Below are 18,582 nucleotides of genomic sequence, written 5' to 3'. Positions count from 1 at the left end.
ATTATTTTATTTCATTTTATTTATTTATTTATTTTTTTTTTTTTTTTAATTTAATTGTAATTATCTGCTAACAAAGTCATTATGACGAGATAGATTGGATTTCAATGATATTATTTTTAATGATAAATGAAAAAAAAAATAAAAATAAATAAAAATAAAAGATTCCGTGAAAATTAATTACTTCAATAATTTAAATGACAGAGCTATATCCAAAAAGAAATTCATTTGGAAAATTAGAAATAAGAATTAATCAGAAAATTGTACAATATTATTAATCAAGCCGAGACAGTTGAATTCCAATGAAATTCGTTTGGAAAATTTCCAAAAAAGAAAGAAAGAAAGAAAGAAAGAAAGAAAGAAAAAAAATATCAAGGAGAATCATAGCCAGTTACTTTCATAAGAAAAGTATGACGAAGGTCTTCGACCATATATCACCAATGTGTTCCTGATCACCTTCTACCGGTAATACTGGTTCGTCCAGGTAAAAGGGAAGGAAAAGTACCGATGCCCAAGGGAAAGCTATAATAATAATAATAATAATAATAATAATAATAATAATAATAATAATGATAGGAAGAAAAACATCGGGCTAGTTTTCGATATAATCTTAATGGAGAGAGTCGATCTTCCATTTAAAAGCTTGATCTCTGTCGTAATCGTTGTAAGAATCTAAACGGGTTTATCCCTTCTAGAAAATGATAATGACGTTCTTCGTTGTGAAATGACCTATTTGCCCTTCGAGAGGAGGCTACACATGCGTTCCTTTCGAAAGTAACATTCCAAAAGATAAAAAATATTTTTCGAATGGATGTCACGTATCGATCTTCATTTTTTTTTCTTCTTTTTCTTTTTTTTCTTTTTTTTTGTCGTTTGCTCGATCAATATTAACAATATAATTGATTATTTACAACAATAAATTAATTAATTATTCAGATAGAATTTTATTTCATTAATTAATTTTTTTACTTGTTGATTTTTTATTTGAGTTGAAAAATTGATATATTACAATAGAAGTATATTCAATTTATTCGTATATGATAAATATTTGTTTTTAATTTTATTAATACATTGAATTAATATATTACAGAGAAGTGTGTGTGTGTGTGTGTATGTGTGTAAACTTAATAATATATAATAATATATAAACTCTAATATTCTTTATTATAATATATAATATATATATATTAGAAATAATAGGTACAGTAGTTTTACTATAATTATTATTTCTAATATATTATAGAAAAAGATATTTGTATTTGTATTTGATATATATATATATTATATATCTAGTATATACTGTAATAAATATATCTAAAAGTATAGAAAAAAAATAAAAATATACTAAACAGATAATAATAATAACAATAATAATAATAATAATAATAATAATAATAATAATAATAATAATAATAGTAACGATTAATAATTCAATTACTTTTTCTAAAATGATAAAATTATGGGGGGGAATAGAAAAAATAAAAAAAATAAAAAAAAGGAAATAAAGAACGAAAATAATTCCAAATGAGTATAATCGATAAAAAATTAAATAGAAACCTAACCAGTTCGAAAATATTAACCAATTTTAAATATATAATAATATACACGTATACATGTGTGCATGTGTGTTGTGTGGTGGATTCTCTTGCGCTCGCGCGAACCATTCAACACGTGCGATTGCATTCTCTCAGTTACTATGATGCCAGGTAGAAGATGCGTCTGCGCCAGAGTCGGCTCAGTTTCTCCTGGATCGATAGCTTGCAAGAGTTAATTCAGATGCTGCCGGCACGGTTGTAGTGGTGGTGGTGGTAGTGATGGTGGTGGTGGTAGTAATATAGTAGTGGTTGATGGTTGGTGGTTGGCGATGGTACACTGGTACTGGTATTCCACTATATAAACTTCTCTACGGGAATGGAGGGAACGCTCAAAATCTTTTAAGATCTTCGGTATTTCATTCGTTCATCTAAACGTCGTTAACCAACAGTTTTTCCTTCTCTCGTATCGTCTCGAGTTAATATTATTATTTATTACTACGTGCTCGTAAACACTCATAAAAGCGCGTGGGTGCGGATGTGGACGCGCGCGCACTCACGCACACGATTCGATTAAAAAATTTGAATTTTTTAATAGAAATAATAACGAAAATATAATCGCTAATATCTAAAGCATACCTTACGAAAAATCTCTTCGAGATCGATTAACGATGATCCATGGATCTGCCTGTTGAAGAATCCTCCTTTTAATATTGTTTTTCATAAGTGATATATATATATATATAATAAACATGTGTTTTCTAATCGATTCGTATGATCGAACAAAAGAAGAAAGAAAGAAGGAATGAAAAAAATGTGAAAAATCGACGAGATAAGTGACTTCATTGTTTACATATAAAGAAGCCATGATTATTGGCTCAGTTCTTAAGGGGATGGTTCATCCATTGTTCTCAGCTAATAGTGTTCTTTGAATTCTACACGTAAGAATTCCCTGTTACAACATGTTATCACGTACTCTCAGTGCATTTACTATGCGTGGACGAAGATCATCGTCTACCACTAATAACGTGGACAATCAAAATAGTATGTTCAATCTGGACAGTTCAGGTAATTTTATTCAAGAGAATTTGCGTGGATTTATTTAATACGAAAAATGAATTAATGTATTGATGATATATGAAAAATTAAAACAATAGAAAGTTTTTAACAATAATATGAATTAATAGGTTTTGATAAATTCTTTATGGGAGGTTAAATAATTATAAGCGATATATTTAACATTGCTCGGTGACCCGTTATAATTGATATAAATAGTTAAAGTAAAATCGATTATTTGTGATGCTCAGGTGTGATGAAGAAGAAATTCCCGATACAATATGTATTTTTTACTTTAAAAATAAATTCATATATATATATATATAATAAAAAATCGAACGCCAAATATATAGAAGAATCCTATCCTAGTATGTTGAACTTTTAATATATAAATTACATTCTATCATTTCCAATTCTCAACATAAGATCGTAAGATCTAAATCGCAATAGATCACAAGTTGCACGTATTTATTTTTTCTTTTCTTTTCTTTTTTTTTCTTTTTTTTTTTTTTTTTTTTTTCTTTCAGCCTCTTCGCAATTTTATATACAAATTGATTTATTTTATGTAAAATTCAATGTACATACATATAATATTAATATTCAATGTTTTCATAAACACACATTCAATGGTACATAAACACATAGACATACGTGCCATAGTTACATATATACATACTATACATACATATATATCTATATATGATATAAATAATATTGTACAAAGACGAATAAAATATTATTTGTTTTAGTTCTATGCAGCAACCGGGTGAGCCAAATGACCAAGACCTATAATGACATTGAGGCAGTTACAAGGCTTCTGGAAGAGGTAATAAAAAGAACTTAATAATGTAACCACATTACGTATTGGTATTATCAGAACATTAAGAGTATATTATTTTTTTTTTTTTTTTGTTTTTTTTTTCTTTTTTGTTTTTTTTTTTTTTTTTTATATTCACGTAGAAAGAGAAGGATTTGGAATTGACCGCGCGTATTGGTAAGGAATTATTGACGCACAATCAAAAACTTGAGAGTACTGTCAACGCCTTGGAAACTGATTTGAAAGAGGCAAACGAAAAGATAACACAGTTGAATCATGAATTGTACAAAAAAACCGAACTCATTCAAATACTTACAAACGATGTTGACGAGTCAAGCTCCGAAGGTGGTACACCAACTGGTTTGCGTGGTATCAACTTGGACATGATGCAAAGGAAGATAAGTACCTTGGAAGATGAGAACAAACAATTGCGTAATGAATTTTCCAAGTTGATACATGAAACTAATGATACCGAGGAACAAGAGGCCCGTCTTGTAAAGGATATTGCCGCTCAACTCGGTTAGTTCTAATAATATTATTTTATTACCAATAGTTAAATATTGAAATATATATATATATATAACACAAAATTTGTAATATACAAATGTCCATAATGTAGTAAACAAAAATGTCGATTTTTTTTAATATTATTAACAGCAAATGCTAATATGGAGGCGGACGGTATGGCCGAGGAGCTTGGTCGACAAAAAGAAGAAAATAGGTTACAACACGAACAAATAGTTAGTCTTACCGCTAAATTAGCTGAAACTGAGCTTAGGTTAGCTCAACTCATGGCTGAACATGACGAGGTCGGAGCTACTCTAGTCATTACCAGAGATAATCAGAACACCCTTGCCAGTGAACTTGCTGAATTCAAGGAACGATACGCTGAGGTATTATTAGAAAATTTATACATTTTTGTTTTCAACCATGAAGTAATAACTAAATACAACGATAATATTCTTAAAAAAAAAAAAAAAAAAAAAAAAAAAAAAAGAAATAGAAAAGAATAAAAATGTAACTGAACTCATTTTCTCGTCTTTTAGGTTGTAAATCTTCTCTCTGAAACGCAAGAACAGTTGCGTAAACAAAGAAAACGCGGCATGCCAACTGTAAGAGGTGGATCATTATTTCCTTCGTTAGGTGCTGCACCACAGCCGGATTCGATAGCTTCGGAATTGGAATCTTCATTATATTCGGAGCTAAGTCTCGATTCTGGTATCATCACTGATCGAACGTTCGTTACATTTCATTATTTACTTATATACTTATAAATATATATATATATATATATGTTATAACGATGAGAATTGTTTTTTTTTTCAATCTAATTTAGACCAACATACAAGAAAGTATTCGAAACGGTCCGTTGTGCTTCACGAGCATCTTATACGAGTGCAGATATGAATCAATTTCCTCGAATAGGTTCTATGACAACGTCAACTTTGTCGAGTGGTTCGATGGGTCCACGCATGAGTTGTGGCCAAGTTAAACCTAATATACCTTACGGTTTTACAAGTTTGGATTCGACTGGGCACAGTGAGAGCGAAGGTTCCCTTTTCACAGATTTTGATGATTACCCGTATGTATCATAGCATAACGTTATAACGGATATTTAAATAGAAACCAAAAAAAAAATCGTTTCTGATTGTGTTATTTTATTTTTTTTTCTCCATTTATTACAGAGGACCACAAAGGATTGGAGTACCTGGTGCACCAGGTGCAGCAGATTTGGAAGCAGCTTTACGTCGGTTGACACCTGCAGAGGTGCTAGCAAGACGAGCATGTTTAAGTACTGGTGCTGGATATAACTATGATTACGATGGTGGAATCCTACATTCACCGCCAACATTTTTACCGTTTGGTTGTCGAACACCTGACAGTATAATGTCAACTGGTAGCAGTGGTAATCTGAGCGGTTTCAGTGGTAATATTGGAAATACTTGGAGAGTTCCAGAGAAATTACAGATTGTAAAACCAATGGAAGGTTCACAAACCCTACATCATTGGTCACAATTGGCTACGCCTACTTTAGGTGGTTTATTGGAAGATAGGCCAGGTGTTAGAACACGTGGTGGGCGTGGTCTTGAAGATCTTGGTTTGTTGACCTTTACTTTGTCGGATTTAGAGGAAGATGAAGAATACGCGAATCCTGGTAAGCTCTTCCAAGATACAGGCTCAGTTTATACTTTTACAAATAGCACGGTACTTCATCCGGATGAACATACAAGCGTGACCCCAAGTATTGTGGGTAGTCGAGTCGCAACCGCACCTAGTAGCGCTGGAAATTCTGGAAAAAATAGTCCTCGTACTCGCAGCCGAAGTAATTCTACCTCGACGTTCTCGACGACTCTTGGCCTAGCTAAGATGCTCAATGAGAGAGGAATTAAGGCTGTGACACCTTCCTGTGTAGGTACTTCCTGTGGGGCGACACCCAGCGGCGAAAGAAATTTCATACCAACAGCAACACCATGTAATAGCCCGGACGCTAGCCCGCCAGCAACGAGATCTACATCACCACCGCCGCAGTCATCCCCACAGCAAGAAAATACTTCTCTATCGTTTAGTCTGCTAAGTAGCGGCGCTGAATTATTGAAGCGTACATTCAGTAGCGATTCCTCGCAATCGCAAATTAATAAAAGAACGAGAACGTCAAAACCATCGTTGACGAGATCAGAGAAAAAAGCATTGTCTGGCATACGTTTGGTTGAGAAACTCGAAAGAATAGGAATCGATGCTATAATGTCAACGACAGTCGGCTCGTCGATCTCGCCGTTGGCACTTCAGGGTGCTTTGTATACACGACGTTCGATGAAGAGTCCAATGGCACAACTAACCTTCCTGAAGACATCGATGCCTTCCAGCATCAGTCAGGAAAGATTATTTTCACCTTCGTTAGCCTCGTCCTCTTCTAGCGTCTCTTCTGAATCTAGTTCAAATCCGACATTGGAACATATGAATAATAGTAACAAGATGAACAATGATAACGTTGATAATGTTGGTGCTTCAGTTTTGTCATCTGGTAATTCTAATTCAGATTCACCTGTAAGATCATTGATAATCGAATGTGCGTTAGGTACTCAACAAAAACGCGATAGTGATGGTAGTAAAACAACTAGATCGGATTTAGGTAAAGTCAAAGGTGCGGCTAATACTACAACACCAGTTACCAGAGAGTCCATTACTCAATCTGCCCTTGGTTCTATTAGTTCACTTTTCTTTGGACGTAAGGGTGGTCTTTTGTAAGAACAAAAAAAAAAAAAAAAAAAGGAAAAAATATCTTTTCTTCCTTCCCTTCTTTCCTACCTCTTTTCCTTCCTCTTTTCCTTCCTCTTTTCCTTCCTCTTTTCCTTCCTTCCCTCCTTCCTTCCTTCCTTCCTTCCTTCCTTCCTTTTTTATTTTTTTTTTTTTTCCTTTTCGTTCCCATTCGATTAGCTGTCGAGCTAACGATGAGTCGAACGTCGTAGTCAAAGTTTTAGCGGATTAATGGGTGAATTGGTACATTGGTGAAAACAAAATGGTTCTGTTCGTTCGTTCGTTCATTGGTTGGTTGGTTCGTTCATTTGTTCATTCGTTCGTTCGTTTGCATGTCCGATTAAAACATATTGGACATTACTCGTGCTATTACAAACACATCGCATTGCTTTCATCTTTGCGACACTTAATTTTCAATCATCGACCGGATTCGAATGTATGTCTTATGTATATATACATATTTTATTTTTTGATAAATACTTAATCCTTTGCAGTCCGACATTTCGATTTCAAACAATATTTTCTTTCCGATTAACGGAGACATATAATTTGTATACTTGAATACATATGGTTATTCATCTTGATTTAATTTATCATTGAAAATTTAACTTAAAACAAAATATCGTTCAAATTAATACATAGATTATCGATACGCCAAAGAAAATAGAAAAGGAAAGAAAGAAAGAAAAAAAAAAAGAAAAAAGAAAAGAAAAGAAAATTGCGATCGGACAGCAAAGTATTAAATACTTTTAAGAAGCATTAATTAGTAGATTCCTGATAAAATAATCCTCCTTATCGGAACGTATGATCCTTTTTAGTAATCGATCAACGATCATAGCGAAAATCTTTTAGTCTCTAATAAGAATGTGTCGAATAAACGAGAAGAAAAATAAGAAAAAAGAAAAATAAAAAAAATTCATCGATCAGTTGTTATGTATTCGATGATTGTAGGAGAGCAATATAATTCTATATCCGTATGATGATGATGATGATGATCATGATGATACCAACGTAAATAATAAAAAATGGCGTGCCACAAATTAAACACTAGGGTGATCACATCGATCACATCTAACTGATGGCATAAAAGATATATTGTGAAAAAATGAAGGCTGCTCATATTAATGTATATAAGGATAAAGTTTTACCGCTAGTAAGTTAGGAAAACGCGAATTTATCATAAAACAGGTTAACATGTGATTTCAAAAAAGAATTAAGGTTATAACTATAATTTTATTATTGACGATGACGACGTCACGATGATGACGACGACAATGACGACGACGACGACGACGGGGACAACGATGATGAGTTTTTAAAAAATTTGATGAAGCGAGAACGATTTTTTTCTTTTTTTTTTTTCCAAAGCACAAAATATTACGATTCTTTTTTTGTTCTCTTAGATCTTTTTTCTTTTTTTTTTTGTGCTAATTTCTTTTCTTGCTCATTTCTTTTGTTTCTTTCTTTTTTTTTCTTTCTTTCTTTTTTTTTCTTTCTTTTTTTTTCTTTCTTTCTTTCTTTCCGTTTCTCTCTTTTAATTCATTTTTATTATATTACTATTATTTTTTTTTTATTATTATTATTATTATGATTATTATTATTATGATTATTATTATTATGATTATTATTATTATTATTATTAGTATTATTTTTCTTTTGAGTATTTTTTATGTTCATCTGTTTCATACTCGCAATGACGAACGTATGTATCTATGTACGTACGTATGTACATATGCATGCTTATGTACATAAGTACATATATAGAAATATATTTTATTCAAAACACAGAACCAATCGAATTATCGATGCTATTGTCACTCTTTGTATATTGAAGATTGTACATTTAGCATCACGATTCGATCGAATCGTGTTTAATATTGTGTATGCGTTTGGAAAAATTACAAAAAAGAAAAAAAAAGAAAACGAAAATGGAAAAAAAAAAAAGAAAAAAAAAACAAATTACGGAAAAATGCCGTTCGAATCTTTCTCCACTTTTTATTTCTAATTCCTTCTTTCTTTCATTTCTTTTTCTTTTTCTTTTTATTATTCTTAATTTATTCTCAATTTTATTTCAATATTTAGTCGCTACTATTTCATGTATGAAGGCAAACAAATGTATTATAGTGTCGGATGTTTAATGTTAACAGAAAAAAAAAAGAGAGAGAGAGAAAACAGATAGATAGAGAAAGAGAGAGAGAGAGAGAGAGAGAGAGAGAGAGAAAGAGAGAGAGTGAAAGAGAGAGAGAGAGAGAGAAGCAAAGGAACAGAAAGAAGAAAAAAATAACCGACAAAAAAATGGAGCCTTGTACATAAAACGTACAAAGTATAATAAATTATGTTGGAAATCTTAAACATAAATCTGAGTTACTACCGTTCGTCTAAACTTTTCATTTTTCATTACTTTTATTCTTCTCTATATATTATATATATATATATCTATTTTTTCTTTTTTTATTTCTTTTTTTTTTTTTTTTTCTTTTTTTTTCCTTTTTTCGTTGGATTTACCTGCGATGAAATGGCCTAACGAACAAATCTTTTGCTTAGAATAAGAGAAGAAAATAAAAAAAAACAAATGAACGTAATGAAACATTGTTATAACCAAAGAATTACTTCGACTAATACCTTTTTGTAGGCTGATAACTATCGTTTCCTTTTCTTTTCATTTTTCATTTTTTCATTTTTTATTTAAAAAGAATTCTTTTTTCTTTTTCTTCTCCTTACTATTAGTAATATTCTTTTCTAATTCCTTCTCCAGTGTTATATTTTAATGAATTAATTTCTTTTTCTTCATCTTCGTCTTGTTTTGTTTTTTCTTTTTTCTTTTTCTTTTTCTTTTTCTTTTTCTTTTTCTTTTTCTTTTTCTTTTTTTCGTTACTTTTCGCGTATAAAGCGAAAAGATATCGAGAGCGCGCGAGAGAGAGAGAGAGAGAGAGAGAGAGAGAGGGAGATAGAGAGAGAAGAAAAATAGGAAAAAAATCGAAGAAAAAGAAAACTATATATCACGAGAACTGGAAATGAAAATGAAAATAAATAAATTAATTAATTAATGTAATAAAACAGACTATGCGGCACAAGCGAACTTAATGAAATGAAAAATATGTCATGATCAATGGGAGACTTGTAAAGAGGATTTAAAAACGTAGAATCCACGAGAAACGTAATTCTTTTTTACTCTTTTTCTCTTTTTCAAATTTTTTAGAAATAATTTTCTTTTCTTTTTATTTCATTTTTAACGCGATCGAAAGATCATTATCATTAAAGATAACATTAATTATTAGATTAAATATTAATAATTATTTCAATTCGATACAACGTTCATCGCGACGATCATCTTGAATCCTTTTTTATTTTTTGTACTTTAAAAAATTTCTCAATTTCTTTTCGTCTTTCCTTTTCTTTTGTTTTCATTTTTCCTTTTATCTTTTCTTTTTTCTTTTTGATTTATTTAAATTTAGTGGATATTCTACGAATTTAAACAATCGTATATCACAGAAATATATGAAGTAATTACATCAAGCATAAAAAATAAAATCAATGCACAATTCGTATTAGTTTTTCCATTGAAAATACGATGAGATATAAAATACAGAAACAACAATCGTTTCGTACATAATTTTAACTCAAAATGTGACAATTAGTAAAAGTACCGATTTGACCACAAATGTTGCTTCCGATTTTCAAGTCTCTAATTATATATACATATTTATGTGTATATATGAATACATACATATATATATATCTACATATATATATATCTACATATATATATATATGTATATGTATATGTATATGTATATATGTGTATGTATATATATGTGTATATATGTATATGTATAATATATATATATATATATACACATTTATACGTATATATAAAATGAAACCTAGAAACGAATATTGACCTACGTATCGTTATTATGCGATATATCTAATAGATATAGCTTAGAAGTTCGAAACCGAGGCCTTAGAATAATCCATAAACCCTTCTTTTATGTATGTATATATTTATTTATTTATTTCTGTGACTAGTCCTCTCCGAGAAAATTGAAACAAAAGGGGGAAAAAAAGAAGATAATTGAAAATGTAATAAAATAAATATCGTTTTCGAAGCTTCGAAACGATAGAAGTGTATATGTAATTTTTTTTTTCTTTTTTTTTTTTTTTAACACACCGATCATTTTAATTTCACATATACGATCGCGCCTGCTCTATCCTCCCACAACCTCCCACTCCCACAGTCCGCCTGGCCAAATCTTTCAATTTTCACGATTCGTTAAAAGAGAAAAAAGAAACACTTTTTGCATTTGTTATTTAAAAAGGATGATCGGAGATGAGAATACGTACGTAATATTAGTTAAGATTGATAAGAAAGTGTTTGCACTGTAATGAAAAGAATTGTTGTAATAGCGATCTGTGTGCGCAGTACATACCTCCAAATCGAACAATAAATATATTTAAGTATAATTAAGTATTGTTATTTATATTTTCGGATTAATATTGCTAATTGTTTAAGTGAAATTTTTTTTTGTTTTTTTTTAATGTTTTTAAACATGAAATATTTGTCTTTTATTAAATGTTTAATTAATTCATTTGAAACGTTTGAAAAGAAAGTAATGGCAATAATAATAAAATGTCATCTCGTTCGATTTATATTTTTAGAAAAATTCAATATTACTTTTACAATTATTACGACAATGAGTATTACTTTTAATTTCATTATAATTGTCGTTCTAATAATTTGTATCCCTTGCATGGATTAAGATAAAATTAATTTTTTTTTTTTTTTTTAATGAATCTTTTAAAAAGTTTTATTTTCTTTGAAAAAATATCGCATACAAAAAATAATGCTTCTTCTAGAATAATAGTTTACGCATAAAAATAAAGCTCTATCAATAATTCGGAAAAGTCTATATTACTTGCGATCTATATCTAGATAATATGAAGCATATTCTACTGTACGAATGACTGCATATTTCAATGTATCTTCAAAATCATTTCAATTAAATTCTTGAAACTGACGTGATAACTCGAACGCGTCTTATGAGATATATATATATGACTTTATTAACCATACAACTTGTATTTATAGAAAAAAAAATATGTATTGTTATGACTAACTTGTCATGTCTATTACAGTGAACTATGCACATGCAATATACTCGCACGAGATCTCATTGAAAGTATATTATAAGAATATCTTACAACGAAAACATATCCTATAGAATCCTATATCTATGAATATAATCTTGAAGATAATAATAATAACGATAATAATAATAACAATAATGATGTGGAACAAAATATTGATAATTTTTTATTTAATCGATAAACTGGATTTTGCTATTATCGACGATTTTTTACTCATTCGATAAAATTGCGTTCCACCATTACCGACATTTTGCCATAATAGCTTAAGAAGTAGCGCTATACGAGATTTTTTTTCACGAAAAATAACGAAAAATACTTTTATGTCAACATTGAGTCCAATCGTAATTATTTATCGTCTTTGATTAACATGATTTCATTTCAAAAATGAATTATTTAAGGGAGGATTTTTCGAATTATTGTAAAAAATTTTATTTTTATGCGTAAACTATTCTCAAAGAAATATTATTTTCTGACACGATTACTTTTGAGATTGAATAGGTTTTTTCATTATTAAAATGCTTTTAAAAATACTTGTTCATTAAAATCGATTAAGAATTAAACCAAGATCCATTGTTAGCCTATATCATTATGAAACCAGGAGTAATGAATAGCTTTATACATATATTTTACATATAATTTATTCGTATATATATTTTATTCGTAAAACATTAAAAAACAATGAAAAGAAAAAAAAGAAAAAACTTTAATAACATGACATTTTAGTTAATTGATATTTTTTCAAAATTTGACTTATCAATCAAATATATTACTTAGATTATGTTAAGGTTGACTCCATTCGGGCCAATTTTGAATTTGTGTGTATAAATTGAATCCAGGACTCGCTGTTGCTCGTACTTGTCGAGCAGCGATCACACGAACATTTTCACGTAGTACACCTTGGGAAACACCACATCTGATCAATTTGTGTGCCGCATTCAACATTTTGTCACTAGCGTCTTTGTCTAAAACAAAAAAAAAAATAATAAAAAATAAAAAAGAAAGAATATAAAGATCAATTGAACTTATCCTTTCTTTCAAATCTCTTAATTAAGTTATTATCAAATATTTCGTATTGAAAATTTGCTGGCGTACCTTCGAAGTTACCAATGAAAGCTATGCCCACAGATTTTTTGTTATATCCATAGGTATGGGCACCTTCCTTCGTCCATCCTGTACCCTCGTAAATATTACCATCGCCACCGATTAAAAAACTATCATCAAAAATTTTATTAAAAAATATTATTAAATCTTTCACAATGGCGAAAACAAAAAAAAAGTCAAATAAAATATATATTTCACTATCCATTTGAAGAGATCAATATTTTTTTCACATTTTTAATTAATATTTTAAATAAATGATCAGTTATTGATTTAAGATATCAATAATATAGATATATAAAATATCAATACGTAATATAAGCGATCAATATTTCATGAATTAATTAAAAAAAAAAATGCTATTAGTATTCTAATGAAAATATTTCTAAATATAGTAATTTGTCAATATTTCATAAATATATGGTCAATATTTATAATTAATCCAATAACAATTCTTATATTCACATTAATTTATACTAATTTATATTAATAAGTTTATATTACATATTAATATTTTATTATAAAAGATATGTTTAATATAACATATCGTTGTAATTTCGTTTTACATTCAGAAATAGTTTATGAGGGACGATATAGTTATACTGTGTAATATATAAGGTCAAATAAAAGTATTGTCAAAAGCAATATTGAAATTTTTAAAACTATTCGCAAATAAAATATACAAGCTTTTGGGGTCACGGGATCTCGTTATTGCGGTGACCATGCTAAAGGCCATGTAATCTGGTCGTATATAGTGAAAGCAAAAAAAAACAAAATCAACAAAAGTAATAATAATAAAATTAAAAGAAATAAAAACAAAAGAACTTACGAAAAGCCAATATCGTGCCAACCTAATGTATCCATATGATAAGATTGAATCGATTGTACTCTTGCTGAACATTCTTTACGGGTCGTACATTCAGGTGTTACAGTATGATGTATTATTACGTATAATAATGGTATTATAAGAAAATTTATGCCTTTCTCAGTTTTTCCACCCCATGCGGCCTTAGATAATATTTTAGGACAATCCTCATCTAAAAATCGTTGAAAAGTATAATATCAATTAATAATTAATATATAATTAATTAATAAAAATAATGCAATAGTTCTTTTTTTTCTTCTTTTCTTTTTTTTTACATTTTTTTTTCTTTCTTCATTTTTTTTTTTATTTTCTTTTTTTATTTTTCCTTCATTAGGTTCAAGCATATTTTAACAATCAAACGTACGGTTCCTTACTTACCGGCAACGGACATATGAAATATCACACAAATTATTAACAATCTAATAAGCATTTTTTGTTTTTTTCACTTCCTGTTATTTTCTTCCCGTATTGATTATATTCCCGTTCGTTAATATATCAAAGTCACAGTTAAAGTAATCCTCGGGTAAATAAGACTACTTGTATATAATGAGAGATAGAAAATTAAAAGGGTTATATGCAAAGTTTGATATACCAAAGTTCACGACCTCACTGATAAGAAAATATTTCAAGAAATATTTCAAATAAAAAATACTAAAGATTTCTTGGAAGTTGATCTTCGCTCATCGTCAAATTGAAAAAGAACATTGTTAAATGTACGATAATAATTTTAAATAATATCCATTGAAACTAATTAATTATTTAGAAGTTGAAATTAGATATAAAACTGAACATAGTGAAAGAAGTGAACTGTCAATATTTTTAATTTGTTATCTTACACTTTGTTTTTCAAATTACAATACACTCGATATTTATAGAATCACATAAATTGTTCGTTTCGAATTGATCGTTTAATATCCTCATGACGTTATTGTATATATATAATGTTTGTATTAAATGACCTAACCTTTGACTTCGATTTCTTAACCTCACTTTTTACTTAAAGTTGTTTTTCATGATAACTTGTATTGAGAAACGTATTTATGAAAAAATGGAGACCGTACGTCCATGTGGTTGTAAAGGAATTCGTACATGTTTGATTTGCGAAGAACAATTTAACATAACAAAACCGGATTTGAAAGAAAAGTTACAAGTAAGCAATTACTAGCAAAGATTGAAAAGTAATTGTATTATATCTTTTTTCGATTAACTTTCTTTTATATACACATATATATATATATATTGTATAAATGTATTCCAGTTTAATATATTTTACAATATCAAGTATATCTTTTTATAAATTCAATTCTAATGATTCTGTAATTTTAGGAAAAATCCTCTTATGTTTATTGTCCGCATTGCGATAAAGCATGGGCTGGATGGGATATAGAATTGTACAAGCAACATCCTCATCATAAAGGACATGCGATAGATTATCCAGGTGTTTTTATTAAAGTAATTTCAATTTATTAAATTTAATTTGAATTCATTAATTCATTTTCTATTATTTTATGAATCTTCTTTTTTGCAGCTTGATTTTTTAAATACAGAAGAAACATTGACTTTGATGAAGTCGTTAGATGAATTACCATGGGAACCATCGCAAAGTGGTAGAAGAAAACAAGTATGTGATGAGATTAATTATAGTTAATAGAAATATCATTGTTTCTACTAACTTCTCAAACGTTAACTTTCAGAATTTTGGTCCAAAGTGTAATTTTAAGAAACGAAAATTACGTTTAGGTACCTTTAATGGATTTCCACAATCTACAGAATTTGTACAGAAGAAGTTCAATGAAATTTCACTTTTAAATAATTTTAGAACAGTAGAACAATGCACTCTTGAATACAATCCAAAACGAGGAGCTTCTATAGATCCTCATATAGATGATTGTTGGATATGGGGAGAGCGTATAGTTACGGTTAATGTATTAGGTGATTCTGTATTAACAATGACACCTTATACCGAATCGATTAGACGTTACAATCTGGATTATGTAGAAAATTATTCTAAAATTGATAAAAAAATAGAAATACAACAAGACATGGTAATACGTTTACCTATGCCAGCAAGATCATTGATGATTTTATATGGACTTGCAAGGTATATTCCATAAAAGTTTAATGTAATATTGTTAACGCATTTATTATTTATTAACATGATTATTTTTGTAGGTATAATTGGGAACACTCTGTGCTTCGAGAAGATGTAACATCAAGACGTGTCTGTCTTGCTTATAGAGAATTAACTCCACCATATCTTGAAAATGGCAAACATGAAAAGGAAGCATCGGAAATTCTTGAAAAAGCAAATAATTTTTGGTAAAAAGTAAATAATACCACTAATATCATGTTTACACAATTTAACTGTAATGCAATATCCATTGCATTTTTATCATTCCATTTGAAATGTCATGCAGTATGGAATATAACCATAAATAGAACAAAAGAAGTACCGAACATAAAGCAGGACAATTTAAATAAAAATTTTACAGTGGCAATTTTGATACAGTACGTATCAATTCTTATATTTTTTTTTTCTTTATTTCCTTTACAAACTAATGGCATGATGGTTGTAAACATGAATAAGTTGTAGAAAAAAATTTATTCACGAATTAAGTACAATATTTCTTATACAAGAATACCATCAAAATTTTAATATTATAATATTAAACAAGATTTTCCCATAATAGTTCTTTAATTTTGTGAAATAATACTGCTATATTTATAGTTTTATTGGCAAAGAAATAAGTCTGAAAGAATTTTAACGAATATTAATCTGTAATAAAAATTCTATTCTCTTTCTATATATTTATAATTTGTGTGATTCAAAGTAAAAGATGATTTATATTTTATTAAATTGTTTAATAGATTATTATTAAATATAAACTTTGGTATCGCATTAAATTAATCTCACGATGAAAAATATATGCATATATATTAATTATTAAAATACTTTCTCATTCTTAATAAACAAAAAAATTGTAGTCTAATATAATAATAATCAATCGACAATTTATACAGTACTACTACTAGAAATTATATTTGTGCAAGTTTTCGTTGATCTTACGATTTAAAAAAAAAAACAAAAAAAAAACAAAAAAAAATAAAAAGAAAAAATAAATAAGTACGAAGAAAGTCAAATGTTTATTGTAAAATAGACAACTGATAAAAAATACTGACTTCTTTATTTTGTAGGATAAAATCGAGGAGCGATCATCAAGGATCGTCCTTTTGATATATCTTTGCAATGGCACAAAAATAACATATTTCACATCTTTCATATCGAATGGAAATTATAAGACTAACAGGTTGCATGCCCTTTCAATGGATAGTCCGGAGACTGCATGTATACAACAGGGAAAGTTGTCAATGGATCTGTTTTTCCAAGTGGTTGATAACCATTCACGATATTTTCTCTCAATTCCCATTTACGCCTTTCTCTTTCTGTCTTCTGTCGTCTGATAGCTCTGCCCAACATACATGCGAATACTATACCAGTCAACTGAAAAAAATGAAAATATATTTCACCGAAAAATTCATCGAAATATATTATATCATTAGAACGCCACAATGCACGTGGTAAATCTTTTTAAAAATTATATTTATGCATTATAATTTGTAATAAACATAGCATATATAGATTCTCTCTTTAAATATTTCTTCAACATCAACTTACCTGAATAAGAGCAATAGCCACAGCTCCTGTAGCAATGTAAAGTGCACTGCGATGAATTATAATTGAAAGTCTGTTCATGCAGCCTATTTTATAAGGATAGATACAAATATTGGAATTATTCTCCACTTGTAGTATATCGCAGCAGGAATTAGGTATTTTAAGGTTGTTTTCTAGTTCAAAATTAATGTCATACCAGTTGGACATATTTGTATAACCACAGCAATGTAACTGTAAAGAACACGTTAATTTTTAATTAAACGTTTATTATATATATATATATATATATATATATATATATATATATATAGTATAAAAAGAAAAAAAATATGTGAACTAATTCGTGTTCTTTTTTGTTTATAGATTCAAAGTCGAATCTTATAATTATATTTGTCAAAATCTTACCCTGGACTGCATGAAATTAACTGCACTTTTAACTTCGTCATTATTACCGTATTCGTGCATCGTACTGTTGATATTATTTTCCAAAAGATCTTGCACGGTGTCCTGTAATGCATATGCTGCAGTCGCCGCAGACAATTCCATTATTAAGACAACGGATAAAGAAACTGCGAACTAGGAAAAAGAAAAAAGAAAATATGTAAGTATATTATCTATATACTTGTACAAGTTTGTTCAATTGTTTTTTTTTTCTTTATTATATTTAATAATTTTTTAGAAATAATATTAGCATAATATACTTACCACAAGAACCATGCAAGTACTTTCTCGAAGAGCACCGCAACATCCAAAGAAGGCAATTATAAAAACTAATATACCAACTATGATCAAGAGCGTGGCTGGTGAGAAATATCTGGTATCCAAGAAATGGGAGAAATCTTCATAAACGGCATAGATTGTAGAGCCAACCGATATTATCATCACACCCGTCAACTATATCAAAATTATTATTAATTAATAATCAATTATTCAAATTGTGATATCAATGTATTTTTTTAATCTAATAATTCTCAATCATTGAATCGCTAGCATCGATTATAAAATCATCAATGTTATTTGCTTATTTCAAATAATCTAAATCATACTGTTATATTATTATTGAAAATATATCGGCAGCTACGTTCGTCGTTTGGGCATTAAAAAATGCTGTCTTTTTATTAAAAGCGATAACGTATCACTG

General features: G+C 28.9%; 4 protein-coding genes across 17 annotated transcripts in view; 2 read left to right on the top strand and 2 right to left on the bottom strand.

Annotated features, from left to right (window-relative positions):
- Nucleotides 1–9,605, top strand: part of milt (trafficking kinesin-binding protein milt) — a 72,054-nt gene extending 62,449 nt beyond the window's left edge. For 8 of the 10 annotated variants that reach the window (XM_035880171.2, XM_035880174.2, XM_035880175.2 and 5 more), the window contains 6 exons: nt 3,335–3,411; nt 3,546–3,921; nt 4,060–4,295; nt 4,449–4,639; nt 4,739–4,984; nt 5,088–9,605. In XM_035880171.2, coding sequence (XP_035736064.1) covers nt 3,335–3,411; nt 3,546–3,921; nt 4,060–4,295; nt 4,449–4,639; nt 4,739–4,984; nt 5,088–6,648 — 2,687 coding nt within the window. In that variant the 3' untranslated portion in view covers nt 6,649–9,605. Of the gene's footprint in view, nt 1–1,622; nt 2,598–3,334; nt 3,412–3,545; nt 3,922–4,059; nt 4,296–4,448; nt 4,640–4,738; nt 4,985–5,087 lie in introns of those variants that run through there. The other 2 variants (XM_085656111.1, XM_035880177.2) reach the window with 2 other exon arrangements.
- Nucleotides 9,606–12,425: 2,820 nt separating this feature from the next.
- On the bottom strand, nt 12,426–14,290 carry PGRP-S3 (peptidoglycan recognition protein S3). Its single transcript, XM_035880336.2, has 4 exons — nt 14,147–14,290; nt 13,733–13,940; nt 12,898–13,016; nt 12,426–12,767 (listed from the first exon to the last, which is right to left on the bottom strand). The coding sequence occupies exons 1-4, from the start codon at nt 14,196–14,198 to the stop codon at nt 12,586–12,588; spliced, it is 561 nt and encodes a 186-aa protein (XP_035736229.1). The 5' UTR covers nt 14,199–14,290; the 3' UTR covers nt 12,426–12,585.
- Nucleotides 14,291–14,471: 181 nt separating this feature from the next.
- LOC118447852 (alpha-ketoglutarate-dependent dioxygenase alkB homolog 4) lies at nt 14,472–18,336 on the top strand. Of its 4 annotated transcripts, XM_085655716.1 has the most exons (8): nt 14,472–14,918; nt 15,095–15,220; nt 15,297–15,389; nt 15,463–15,869; nt 15,941–16,094; nt 16,186–16,276; nt 17,805–18,042; nt 18,121–18,336. In XM_085655716.1, the coding sequence occupies exons 1-5, from the start codon at nt 14,781–14,783 to the stop codon at nt 16,089–16,091; spliced, it is 915 nt and encodes a 304-aa protein (XP_085511842.1). In that variant the 5' UTR covers nt 14,472–14,780; the 3' UTR covers nt 16,092–16,094; nt 16,186–16,276; nt 17,805–18,042; nt 18,121–18,336. The 4 variants fall into 4 exon arrangements, with proteins under 4 accessions (XP_085511842.1, XP_085511843.1, XP_085511841.1 ...); XM_085655717.1 differs by lacking the exon at nt 16,186–16,276 and having other exon boundaries at nt 15,941–16,087; XM_085655715.1 differs by lacking the exon at nt 16,186–16,276.
- Nucleotides 16,377–18,582, bottom strand: part of LOC146873135 (CD63 antigen-like) — a 5,412-nt gene continuing 3,206 nt past the window's right edge. The window contains exons 2-6 of one of the 2 annotated variants that reach the window (XR_014981929.1): nt 18,147–18,335; nt 17,847–18,017; nt 17,445–17,672; nt 16,949–17,270; nt 16,377–16,518 (exon numbers count right to left, since the gene is read on the bottom strand). Coding sequence is in view for 1 of the 2 variants with exons in the window: in XM_085655718.1 (XP_085511844.1) it covers nt 17,070–17,270; nt 17,445–17,672; nt 17,847–18,017; nt 18,147–18,335 (789 nt within the window). In the remaining variant the exon portion in view is untranslated. Of the gene's footprint in view, nt 16,519–16,934; nt 17,271–17,444; nt 17,673–17,846; nt 18,018–18,146; nt 18,336–18,582 lie in introns of those variants that run through there. The other variant, XM_085655718.1, reaches the window with a different exon arrangement.

The sequence above is a fragment of the Vespa mandarinia genome, chromosome 3 (genome assembly GCF_050613455.1).
Source record: "Vespa mandarinia isolate Hongniang chromosome 3, ASM5061345v1, whole genome shotgun sequence".
Taxonomy (NCBI): domain Eukaryota; kingdom Metazoa; phylum Arthropoda; class Insecta; order Hymenoptera; family Vespidae; genus Vespa; species Vespa mandarinia.
Note: the sequence above shows the minus strand (reverse complement) of the source record. Positions and strands in the feature narration are given on the sequence as shown.